Raw genomic sequence first — 12951 nt, 5'->3', positions numbered from 1 at the left:
GCGGGCTCAGGGCTGAGCTGGGACCACCACACTGAACAGTGGTCGTTATCACTGCTCCCTGCCGTTACCTTCTGGGAGTCACCACAGTTCTAAAGACCCCATGGGACAGTCTTGACCTTGGCATCTCAAGAGGATCAGCAGCAGCTTTATTTTCTAATCATTTCTGTGCTTGTAACTGAGCGCCAGTTTCACTTGGCCGGTCAGCCACCGCCAGGAGGTACAGCTGTTAAAAGACTGGACAGACCCGCTTTGCACGTCCTGGCTGTGCAGGAGCCCACAGAGGGGGGTGGGTCCACGCACCAAGATTGAGGATGGATTTCTCCTAAACACCTATGAATATATCATAAAAATGATATACACGTGAAAGCCCCAAGATACCCCCCGACAGCCATATCAGAGGAACTTGTATCACTTACTTTTGAGAGGCGGCTCATTCTCTCTTCATTGTCTTCCAGGACACGCAAACTCGGAGGAACATACCAGAAGCAGACATTTGTATGCTGAGGCTACAGAGAGGAAAGTAAGATTCACACTCAGCCCAAACTGGCAATTTTGAAAATACCAAGGACATTTCTAATCTATTTAGTCTGCAGCTTCTGAATACAAATCCTGCTTTTAAATCCGTAACCACCTTTGAAGTGCCTGCCTTTCACAACATTATCCAGAGTTATTCTTGTGCGTTTGATTTTTACTCCAGCTCAGAATAGCTACCGCGGCATCCGTGCTTTTCCTCTGTAATGGTCCACTTATCTGGGTAGTGCATTACTGACATAAAAAAATATCAGGGATAAGAATGTCCAGGCAATGGATTAAACATTTTGGGATTGTAGAAATCAGAAGACATACCTTCCCATCAAACACCATTTCGTATCCTTCTCGATTTTTTATGATATTGTACAAATACTCCGCCAGCTCCAAACACTTGTCAATATGCGCTTCGAACCCAGAAGTCCCCTAAGGAAGAGAAGGAGAAAGAGTCTCAGGCAGGCTGAGAAAAGGGGGGAGCGCCAAGCTGAGATGCGGGACAAGTGACCCCTTGAGACAGATGATCTTTCTGCCACCTCTGTCTCAGCTCGGCTGCGCACCTTCCCTAACAGAAGACAGTGTTTCTAAAAGCTTTTCTGGCAATTATTTCTCCTTTAATGTTCTCCCCTCAGGTGTTTTTGTTTCCTTTCACATCTGTCATTACTGCTCTCCACAGAGACTCCTTTTTTTCCCAGAGCCTCCATTCCCCAGGCAATTATTTTGATTACTCAAGGGGGAAATTTGTGCCTGCCATTCATAGGGGTAATTATGAAAGTCATTAATGACAGGAGGGCCGGGCTAGTCTCCTCCTGTGGATAAGAGGCATCGTCAGAGACCAGCCCCGACCCCACAGGAGGCCTGCTTAGCCTCTGCCCGTCATGTACATGTGTCATTTCCAGGCCTCGTTTTTGTTTACAAAATGTACCCCCAACATAGTGCAAACAGGGTAGGTCTCAGTGAATATTTGTTGAACACATGAATGAATGAATCTTAAGGGGAACACAGATGTTCTCTTAGCCTGTCACTATGCAAAGCTCATCAGATTTCTCCTCTGGGGATAAATGACTGATAAGTGTGTAATGGGCGAGCAAGATCACAGAGGTCTTTAACCTCCAGCTCTGGAAGCCCAGGGCCTGGACTTAGGAAAAACAATACAACAGCCTTGGACTAGAACTGTTTAATTGACGTCAGGCCACACTAGGGAATTGCTTTTCAAAATGGCTTTTCTTCAGTGTTTGTGGCATGCTAATGGAGAGCTTAGAAAAACAGCTAATGCTCATTCCAGGAACTCTTAGAACTGGCCTACCAGTGACCAATCCAACGTCGAAACTAGAGCGAGCAATTGTAATGGAGATAAGATGAGCCTGCTTTCCTGTTTCCACAGTCTGCTCATCCTAGCTAAAAGAGGGATCCAGCATGGCCAGTGACATTTAATATCTGATGGATATTTAAGAACAAGTTGCAGTAAAAAAATCTCATGGGTTTAGAAATCTATTTCTTTGGAGATTGCTGCCTAGCTGATTGGTTTAAGGAAGCTGACTGGTTCCTGATGAGCCCAAAGAAGGATTGAGCTGATGCCTGAATGCTCATGCCAACACCTCTGCCATGTGCTTCATGAATCTGTGGGTGCCAAAGAAATTAAGATTGGTTTAGGCTAACCTGGAGGTTTGGGCCCACTTGGGATGGACCCTAGGTAGGAAGGAGAGAGGTTAGTTGTTCTTCAAACTGGATCAGTCTAGAGCTGAATTTAAATTTGCACACACCTGATCCAGGCTATGCCCAGGACCAGTATGGTTCTGACCCTCTCCAGTGTGTGACCTTGGCTGATCTCTCTCGTCATGTGGGAAGAATGGTGCCTGTGTCATTTCCCACACAGAGACATCGTAAGGTAAAATGAATGCTTTGAAAATGAGTTTGATTGTGTTTGCAAAGGGAGTAGAAATCCTCTGGCCTTTGCTAGTCTTCATTCTGGAGGTGAGCAGGAGGAGTCTGACTGCCCCTTTAGTTGATGGCTCAACAGATACAAAGGGAGTGACACAGGAAACTCTAGTGTGCTCTTACAAGCCTAGGGCCCCTCCTTTCACGTTGGATATTTATGGAAATAAGATCAATATTTTATTTTCAGAGTTTTGAAGCCTTTTAGGAGATGATCTAAAAATCATTTATTCATCAAACTCGTGTTGAGTAACTATCGGATGCCACTCAGCTCATATTGTGAGAATCACTAAGGCACATGTAAAGCTTTGTCAGGCATAGCATCATCGCAACCTGAGTCACTGTGAAGCGAGCTGAAGACTCAGATGGGTGTTTCTAAGTGAAAGGCTGGATCCCAGTGTCAGGGTGATGTTGAAGGAGCTTCAGGGGAAAGATGGTTTTATTTTGTCCCTCATTGCCCACGCTTAGGATTGGTTTAGACTGACCTGGCTGAAACATATACTCCACAATGGTACATATTTATGTTCCTTTTGTTCCTTGCTGTATCACTCATACCAGCAGTGCTGGGCACATATTAGGTGCTCAATATATATTTTTTGAATGAATGAATACACGAATGGAACTATAACTTTTAATCCCTAGGGCAGCGTGTTTACAATGTTCTGAAGAACCTTCTGTATTAAAACCAGATTAATCTTGTGAAAAATGTAGATTCTCAGGCCTACCTGACTCCAAAATTAGCATTTCAGGAAGATGAAGGCGGTTTGTGTTATCTTCTTCAACAATCTCACGGTCTCCCACTGTGCTACGGCCTTGGTGCTGTCTGAAGGCCTGACATCTGAGTGCTGCTCATGGTTCCTTTCTGCTTCTTAAAACCTTCGTCTAATGCTCTCAGGCGCAGAGCTGCCGCTTCTGAAATGACTGAATCCCTTGCTGTCAGCTCCATCTTTACTGCCATCATCTGGACTATCGCTCCCTAATTATCCTTCTGTCGCCCAGACTCTTCACTAGGCTCAGAATATTAGGCACTTCAGCCCCTTCTAGACCTTCTTCCTGGAATGTCCTTCTCCCAGCTCTACTGGTTGGTATCCTACTCTTCTACCCATCCTGTTCAAGACGCATTTTGAAGGTCATCTCTTGATAAGTCTTTCTTCACTCTCAAACTAGGAATGAGCTCTCCATCCTTTAACTTTTCAAGCTGTATCTTGTGTTTATTTTAGGACCATTTATATTCCGTCTCATGTGACGGTTATCTGTGCATTTATCATATCCTGTCTGGAAAATGATAGCTCTTTATCCCATTCAGCACCAGGCACAATAACAGCTGCTCAATATCTATTTATTAAAATAAATTTGTATTTTAGAGAGAAAGTGAACAGTCACTCAGCAAAGGATACCAGCAGTCATCAATGGCCCCTGAACAGTTTTCTCCTGTTACTTTTTGTTCTTAGCCATTTGCCAGTTCCTCTGTCATCTACGTTTCAATGAAGGATGCCAATCACAGAAAACTAAAAGGAAACCTGCCTATTTGTATAAACATACAAACACAGAGATTTACTGTGAAAACTCATTAATTACATATTAAGCCATCCCCGCAGGCCTAAAAATAAGGGGACTAATTTTAAGTACTTTTTTCTACCACCAAGTTTTTACCACTGAAGATACCTGTCAAGATGGAAAATAATCATCAAGTGCTAATAAAATGCAGACAAAATGGAAGTTCAACTCAGTAAGAACAGAGCTGAGGGCAAGCACAATGCCTTTGCTAATGACAAGCATATGCATTATCACGTGGGCTAGACACCTCCCAGCATCCCACATCAGGAGGCTAATTTTTTATTTTTATTTTTATAAATCTGGCCTAATCAAGTTATCTTGGACTTAATGTGATGGCTGCCATCCGTCCATTTAGCTCCATTAGTCATTAACAAATTAAAGGATAGTAATTTATACATATGGTGCTATCTTTCCTGTGGTTTATCTTAGGAAAAAGTGTGGATTCTCTTGAACATTGCATTCTCCAGGCATATCTGATAACAGAGGGTTTACTGATGGTTGACTTTTCAGATTGTTGCCTCATTCCTGACAGCAAGGGGGCATGTAAGATAGAACATCGTGGCTCATTCTTCTGTGGTTCTTCTCAGGAGAGATGACCTCTCCTTCTACGGCTGGCTTTACTAGATAGCTTTTGATGTGAGAAGGTAATTATCTTCTCCTCTGATCCAGAGTGTAGAACTGGGCTTATTACTTTAATAATTATTATTACTTCACTTTGTAAACAACAACAACAACAAAACAACCAGCTTTAAGTTGAAAGCCAAATGGCTGTTTTTGCTGTTTAGATGTCTAGACGTTCAGGGTTTTGCACAAGGAATTAAGAGACCATGTGTCCATAAGTTATGTGGCTGCTGTGATTGTTCTTTTCTCTCTTTTTATCCCCTCTCCTGGTGCCTTCATTTCAGCACTTTCGAAACTGGATCCTTTGCCTTTATTTCAGGCTTCATTTGTTCCTGCTGTTTAATTCACACCTGATGTCCTCCGAGTTATTTCTCTAAGAACTGAACTGCTGCACCATGCTGGTGAGGAGGCTTCAGATGGGAAAGGGGTAGCAGGAACTGATGAACCACGAGAGAAACATTTTTGTGTGAACATGGCTAATGATCATCACCTTAATAAAAACACCACAGGAAAAGGAGACAAAAAGGATGGGACTGAACAATATTTAGAGATCAAGCTTTCAAGTTACTAGCTGATATTTTGTAATTCCCACCCATTAATGAAATGAAAAGCCCACTCCTTTTAACTAGCTTGAGAGTACACCAATAATTCATATTCTCGATATATTTATTTTCCTCAAATGAAAGTGTCATTGCCAACCAAATGAGTCTCATGTTGGGTGATGAAGACTAGCCTGTCCTTGTCAGGCTTTCAACTTTCAAAAGACAAAGATGCTCCCTGCCCAGGTCAAGGGATTGAGAACTCACCCATCACACCACCTTTATGGAGCAACAACATACTTGGGGCCTCACTCCAGGTAGCTGCTCAATACTTAGCAACACAGGGAGAAAATTCAGCTCAGGTAAATAGTATTACAGAGGCTTGCCTGGAGAACATGTAGTCCAGCCATCCCTGGAGACCATCTTAGGGTTATTTCTGCACGAAGCATCTTTCTATTTAACCTGCCTTTTCCCAAGGATGGATTTAAAGGGGAGTCCATGAAATCATTGTGGACCCTATTGTCTGACTGTCAAGCTCCCTCTTTTTCTTGTTAGCCATCCACCTCTCTAAACTGCTTAAGGCAATTCAGTTTACTTTGAAAATTTTATAAACAACAGCATATGGGACTCGGGTTGTGGATATGGTTCATACCTCTTTACACAGACCCGAGGAAGAGACCATTCCGTGGTCTAACCCTGGCATGTCTCACCCCACTGACCTAATTATCTGCTTTTTCCTACGGGATTGAACCTGTCACATGTTTGTGTTGGCTGCTTACAAAGCTTAGAGCCAAATCTGTGGGACCTTTCCCCGCACACATAGGACCTCAGGGCATGACGATTCCGTCCAATTCCTCCTTTCTCATCCCCTTTGTCAAATTTTCCTCATGTGCTCTCTTAGCAGTCGGGCTTTTCTAGCACGTCCAGCTGGCTCTGGGCATTGCCTCCTGGGGGCGGTAAATGAGACCAGGTGGGAAGTCACCGATGTGTGACATTTAAGTTAGGAGTCTGGTCAAAATGAAAAATAAAATCTTCAGCCTTTCCAGCCTGACACACACATGATGCCCTCTGAAGGCTGCAGCGAGGCCCCGCCAGTGCTGCGCACCGTTACTTACAGAGTTTGTGTTTCTGAGAGAGGGCCGATCACCCACAGCTAAATTCTGAGGTCAATCGAGAAGCCGTACAAAGGAGGTCACTAGGTGTGCCTGGAGTTTTTAAGAAAGCTTTATAACCAGAGGTTACCCCTTGGAAATGTCAAAGATAAGCTATCAGGATGGGCGTTTTCCTTTTCTGTTCTCCACACATAAGCTTTTAGATTGCATTAACCTGCCCTGTGATCAATCAGTGGGTGAAAACCAAGCGCTGGGGGACAACAACAGCAAAACACTGCTGAAACAGCAGGTGTTCTGCCACACAACGCAACGGGTTTGTTTTCTAGACAAGTGAACATTCAGAGCAAACTGGTTTAAAAAGAAAAACACACGATGGGTTTTGTTATATTCTTGCCCATGGTAGAATGCAGATATGGAGAGAGACAGAGCATTACAGAAACTTAATCTTGGGTAAGTAATTTTCAACTTGGAAATCAATTATTAACACATCATACTAAGGCTCACCAGATATAGTTTGTGTTTTTAGTCAACACTCAGCTGATCTGCACGGGCTCACCTTTGCTCGCCACATGAGCCATAACTTAAAGACATCAACGTGGCGTCCGCACTGCAGGGCCTTGTCTCCAGTGTCGTAGGACAGGTCGTAATGTTTATCTTGCTGGAAGAGGTAGGAGGCGTGCATCTGGTTGCAACTCTGCATCAGTCCCTAGAAGAGAAGAGAAAACTTAGGAAACTATATCGACTATTAGATTTACACTGTGATGGAAATTATTAAGAAAAAATAAAAGAGAGAGACGTTGAATATCTTAGAGAAAGAAAACAGTAGGAATCAAATGAAAAAAAATGGGAGCAATATCTGGACAGAATGGCCTGTGCTGTCAATTCAGTGGTTCAGGGTCAGATGTTACCAGAATGTAATTGGAGAAGGCATTTAAAAAAAAATCACAATCAGAACGTAATGTTCATTCTTTGGGAGAGTGTCCTGATGTTCTGGTTTTGTTGCAATTATAATATTTTGGAAATGCTTTGGTTCTGTAAAATATTATTAGTGTGTTTCTTCTAGGGTTTCATTCATATTTAGTTCAAGTACTTTATTATTTAGCTATTAAGGTTGAGTTCTCTTTGGAAATCACAGCTTTTAAGATAGTTCATTGCTACCATTTTTATATGCTGGATTCTATAAAAATAAAGACATTGCTACTTTGAAATGTCTTAAGTAACCAATATATCAAATATCATGTCTTTCTCTCAAGAGTGGTTAGAGCGTCTATACTGCATTTTCATACTCAGTTGTTTATGGGACTTACAGTGGAAATTCTCATTGCTGATGACTATTAATGTGCCTGGGCACCTTACGCTTGCTATGGAAAATGGGTGGCAAAATGATTGAACTTTTCCAAAGGACAGTGAATGAATCATGCTCTCTGACTAAGACAGCACTGCCAGTCTCCTCATTAGAAACCCCACCACGTTTCAGTTTGTCACGAACCACAGGAATCCTTTGACTCTTGCATTATCCACAGCATAATTGTGATTTTATAGAAGCTTTGGCATTTTTTTTCTCTTGTGACTCATGACCAGAGAATAAAAGATGAAAATGTGATCATTTAGTTGAAGTTAGCAGTGAGAACCCTTATGAAAAAATCATCCAAATTAAAACAAAATGCAATGCAGCTAAGATTTTAACTGGGGCTCAGGCTTGTGGTTTAGGCTACATATTCAGTGGAATTCATTGTTATTTTTTTGAGACTAAAGGAAATTACACAATATAATTGAAACATTGCAGTAGAAAGATGTAGAATTTGAAAAAGAAAATTCACTTGGCCAATAAAGTTGAAAACGGCTGCAGGTGGTTCTGTTTTGTCTCATGGTCACAGAAACTTGGCACCAACCCTCCCCAGCCCTGCAAGCTTGCATAGAGGTGCCATCAGTCCTAAGGCAGCCACCCCGGAGTGTGGATTGGTGGGCAGGTCAGACAGCTTCTATTGGGGTAGGAAAAGCCATGGCTTCTGAAAGGTTGGAGAGCACCAGTCTCACTGCGCAAAAGGATAAGTAAAAGTGATGTTGTTTTGCTTGGCCGGCGCGGCTCAGTGGTTGAGCATCGACCCATGAACCAGGAGGAGATTGTGGTTCGATTCCCACTCAGGGCCCACGCCCGGGTTGTGGGCTCGATCCCCAGCAGGGGGTGTGCAGGAGGCAACCGATTGATGACTCTCTCTCACCATGTTTCTAGCTCTCTCTCCCTCTCCCTTCCTCTCTCTGAAATCAATAAAAACATATATTTTTTTAAAAAGTTATGTTGTTTTTCACATAAAGGGCCTTGGTGAGATAATATCCTGGCAGAACCAGAAGGCCATTACAAAGTTATAAACCATTATGTCCCAAACTATGTTACATACGTGACTAGGTGCTGTGCTGTGAAATGGCTGCTGAAGAAGAGATTCTCAGGGTCAGTTAAGCATAGGAAATTCTATAGCACAAATCCCTTATTTTCAGATATTTGCAATATATATCAGCATATTAAAGTCTCTGATATGCCCAGAAATAATTAAACTTGTTTTTAGCTCTTTAATCCAATGTATCGCAAGCTTTTTTAAGACTGAGAATTGTCTCACCACAGAACATGTAATGCAGTCTCATAGAATGGCACTCCTCGGTGCCCGGGGAGGCAATGCTGCCACGGCATCACAGGTTTGGAAGGGACCCTGGAGGCACTGATCTCTTCCTTCTCAATGAGAGAATCCTTTCTATCCTCTTACTAATTAGTGATTGTCCAACTTCACTCAATCACCTCCCCTGCTGAGAAATTTATTTCTTCATAAAGCATTCATTACTTTTTGGGCAGTTTAATTTTTAGAAAAGTGTTCCTTTTATTGAGCCCAACTCAGATCTAAAATCATGGTGTATTCTAATTCTGCCATCAAATCTGTATCGCCCAGTGTTACTAACCCAATACCCTGAAGCCTCAAAAAAACAACAAAATATCTTCTACTTGAGAGTCATTTAAACTGTAAAGGCTGCTATCATGTCAGTCCTTCCCTTCCCTTCCCTTCCCTTCCCTTCCCTTCCCTTCCCTTCCCTTCCCTTCCCTTCCCTTCCCTTCCCTTCCCTTCCCTTCCCTTCCCTCCCCTCCCCTCCCCTCCCCTCCCCTCCCCTCCCCTCCCCTCCCCTCCCCTCCCCTCCCCTCCCCTCCCCTCCCCTCCCCTCCCCTCCCCTCCCCTCCCCTCCCCTCTCCTTTCCTTTCGATAAAACATCCTTAGTTCTTTCAACCCCCCTTTCTTACATGCTTACCAAGTGTTCTCCACTATTCAAGCTCTAGCTTGATGGGCTCCCATAGACTATTTGGCACCAATATAAGCAAAGCACTCCAGGTGTGGTTTAACCAGAGGATGTGGGGGCTACCACCCCGTCATCCTAACACTCCACTCTTTCATCCCATTAATGTTTTGTGAATAGTAATTTTCTCTTGACCCATTGTAGACCCCACAGATTACAACCTAACGTCCTAGGCTTTTTCATAAGTAGAACAATTTAGCCAAGAGGGAAACATGACTATCTTGTCCAGTCAAATTGTAACGAAGACTACACTAGGGCATAAGAGCAGGACCTTACAATTATCCTCATTAACAACTTCCCCTTTTTGGATGTAACTCCCTGTCCCCGCCTGTAAAATCATCCCACATTCTGGTTCGGCCACTACACACATTTACTCTACCAAACCGCACAGATGGACTGAGCCAGCAGTCAGCAAGGACATACCTCTTCCCTAACCAGGAGAGCAGAGCACTGCAAAGGGACGCCCATCATCTTGTGTGGATTCCATGTCACGGAGTTGGCCCTAGGGAAACAAATCACGTTAAGAGGTGGCATCCGCGGCAAGCTCAGCCTCTAAGGCCCTGTGCGTGGGCAGCAGAGCTTCGGGGCTCTTGGTGCTGTTTTTCAGACTCCAGGAGGGCAATGAATTTGCGAAAGAACCGGTGGATCTACACCCTTTTCTCTTTTCCATGGAGGCCTTCATCTGGCTTCCAAGGTGGTCTGAGAGCCCCTTCGAGTGACCGGAATCATGCGGTCCAGGGTCCCACCTTTGGCCACCAAGGACAGAGCACGGGGCAAGTGAAGGAACTGCCCTCGTGCGTCTCCACTGCCCCTGCTCCTGCCACGGGTGGCTGTGGCTCAGAGCCACGGCTCAGTCCACTGCTTAATTCTGACCATTTCCCAACCCAGTTTTTCTTTCTTCTCATTCAGCTGATTACCAGATTTCTCAAGTGTGTCATTTCCTACTCGCTCCTAGCTTGTCCCCTGCTTCCATTTCTTCTTGAATTCAGAGTTATCCTTCCAGACTGCAGGTGAGAGACGCTATGGCTCTGACAGCAGTTTTCAATCGATTTGGTTTCAACACACTGGGGAAATACAATCTCTCCCATCAGTATTCATGATTCTCAGCTCAGGGATTTATGCTATTTGAAAAGCCTAAACCATCGTCCTGACTCAGATTCTCTTAATAATAATAACTATTATTATTATTTTAATCTATATACAGCAGTCCTGTATTAACTGACTCTCAATTTCCAAGTTATCTCTTAGCTCTGTTTATGGCCCTCTCCTCTTTCTAAATTGTTGACAAGTTCCTTCTGCCTCCAGCCCAGATTCAAAAGACAGGGCATGGCTATGATGCCGGCGTGGACGAGCACCAGGCTATGCGTTCCATCTTGTGTCCTTTCACTTTCTTGTACCCACGTCGGTCACACCGGACTCCTTCTGTTCTCAGGAAATTTCATGCTCTTGCTCCTAGGTCTCTTAATGCGACGTTCCCTTCCTGGGATGGCACCTCCCTTTGTTTCACTCGGCTAAACCTTACTTAAGCTTTAAGGCCCAGACCAAGTCTTATCTTTGCAGTTTCCCTGGACTTCATTCAACTTCTCTCCCTCACTCCGGCTGCACTGCTCCAGGCCCCCCCTCCAGTTCCCAGGGAAAGCAGCCGTCCCTGTCCTTCCCTGAGTTCCTATTGCTTGCTTTCCGTGCTTAATCAGGCAGGTGAGTCCCTGTGCACAGCTTTTGAGAATTTGAATGTGACCTTGGTATAAACAGACTCAGGAGGAGGAAAGTAGCAGCACCATCGTGACCCCCGCTGGGGATTGCTGCCCCACTGGCTGAACGACAGACCTGGGCTTGCTCTGCTCCTGGCCCCAGAGCTGCAAAAACCTTGAGGAGAGATGAGAAGCTGGGAAAGATCCCGTTCGTTTATTTGAAGAGTGGCAGCCTCAGCCGGCCAGTCAGAGAGAACACTTACTGGCCTGGGGATCTTATCTGAATCAGTGAATAGTCCAGCTCTTCTTCTGGCCTGGAATTGAGGCAAGAAGCACAGGCAGTTCATGGCCAAATGGATATGGCCCCTGGAAAGAGGGCTCAAGACTTCATGACCAGAATCCAGGAATCTGGGCTCTCAGCAGCAGCTTGGGAGACGGACAGTCTGTGTTTGCTCCCAGGTTCTGTCACTTCCCAGCTATGTGATCTCGAGCAAGTTACTTAATCTCTCTGTGCCTAGATTTCCTTGTTTGTAAGTAGAATAATAGTAAGTAGCTTGGGTAAAGTGCTTAGAACTGTGCCTGACACACCATAAGCATTAAATAAGGTTGGCTTTTGCTACTGATTTCAATTCTGTCATTTATGAGCTTTGTGACACTGGGTACATAGACGCCGCCCTTCTATCATATTCTCCAGCTATACACCTCACCCTGAGGACACGCAGCGGCGTCAGGAATGTCGCGAATGGAGGAGAAAGCAGCGGTTCTCCACTTCTCTGACCGGAGGTGTTTATTTCCATGCAGCGGCCAATGCGTCTTTTTAGACTAGAAAGTGCCCAGGTGCACAGCTACCTGTCACTGTCCTGCTGTTTCAGAGGGGCTGCCTTATGAAGACGGCAAAAAGCTAGGCAGAGTGACACAAGGACGCAGCTTTAATTTACTGTAGAAATGTTGGCAATTTATAAAAAACAGCCTCCGGTTTATTTTAAAATGTTCTGCCCTGGGATTGAGACAGACACGTGGTGTCTGTGATTTTCCACAAGTTGGAGAGCACTGAGTCCCCTATGGCTGTTTTCAGACACAGCCTTGTGCCCTCATTTGCACCTCAAGCTCGGCAGACCCCAAAGGAACTCGTTCCCTTGCCCCTCCCCCCTTCCAGACCTCGTCTTTCTCCTCTGATCTTCTGTGCCTCAGTTCCTCGCACCATTTTCCTCCCATGCACCCAGCTCCCAAACCTGTGATGTCTTCTCCCGTCCCCTGACAGCGCCCCTTGCCGTTGTAGTTCCCCACCTCCTGGGTTCATCCTTGTTTTTCCCCAATCCAAGAAATAGAATCCCCTCCGTGCGTAACAGTGGCTCCCCCAGGAGTGACTGTCAGCTCGGGGTTGAGCCTGACTTGGCTCTGCAGGCGGGCCCTCCCCTAAGGCGCACTGGGCAGGGCTTGTGGACGCTCCACTAGCTTCCCAGGAGCTGCCATGGCTCCATCGCAGTCTCCAAGCAACTCATTTGAACTTTCTCCAAGGACCATTTCAAACCTGCATGTCCCTGCTCGTCACCTTGATGTCCTTCTTCCACTTCTGCCTGATAAAGCTCCAGTGCCCACCCCCTGATCAGGAAGACTCATTCTTTCCTGGTGCAC

At 44.9% G+C, this 12951-nt stretch overlaps 1 protein-coding gene across 1 annotated transcript in view; it reads right to left on the bottom strand.

Annotated features, from left to right (window-relative positions):
• The window catches only part of GAD2 (glutamate decarboxylase 2), a 73273-nt gene that overhangs the window by 7016 nt on the left and 53306 nt on the right, over window positions 1-12951 (bottom strand). The window contains exons 12-15 of the mRNA XM_016218656.2: window positions 10049-10127; window positions 6846-6995; window positions 847-954; window positions 417-506 (exon numbers count right to left, since the gene is read on the bottom strand). Of these exons, the coding sequence (XP_016074142.2) occupies window positions 417-506; window positions 847-954; window positions 6846-6995; window positions 10049-10127 (427 nt within the window). The remainder of the gene's footprint in view (window positions 1-416; window positions 507-846; window positions 955-6845; window positions 6996-10048; window positions 10128-12951) is intronic.

This window comes from Miniopterus natalensis, chromosome 1 (assembly GCF_054644295.1).
Source record: "Miniopterus natalensis isolate mMinNat1 chromosome 1, mMinNat1.hap1, whole genome shotgun sequence".
Classification (NCBI taxonomy): domain Eukaryota; kingdom Metazoa; phylum Chordata; class Mammalia; order Chiroptera; family Miniopteridae; genus Miniopterus; species Miniopterus natalensis.
Note: the sequence above shows the minus strand (reverse complement) of the source record. Positions and strands in the feature narration are given on the sequence as shown.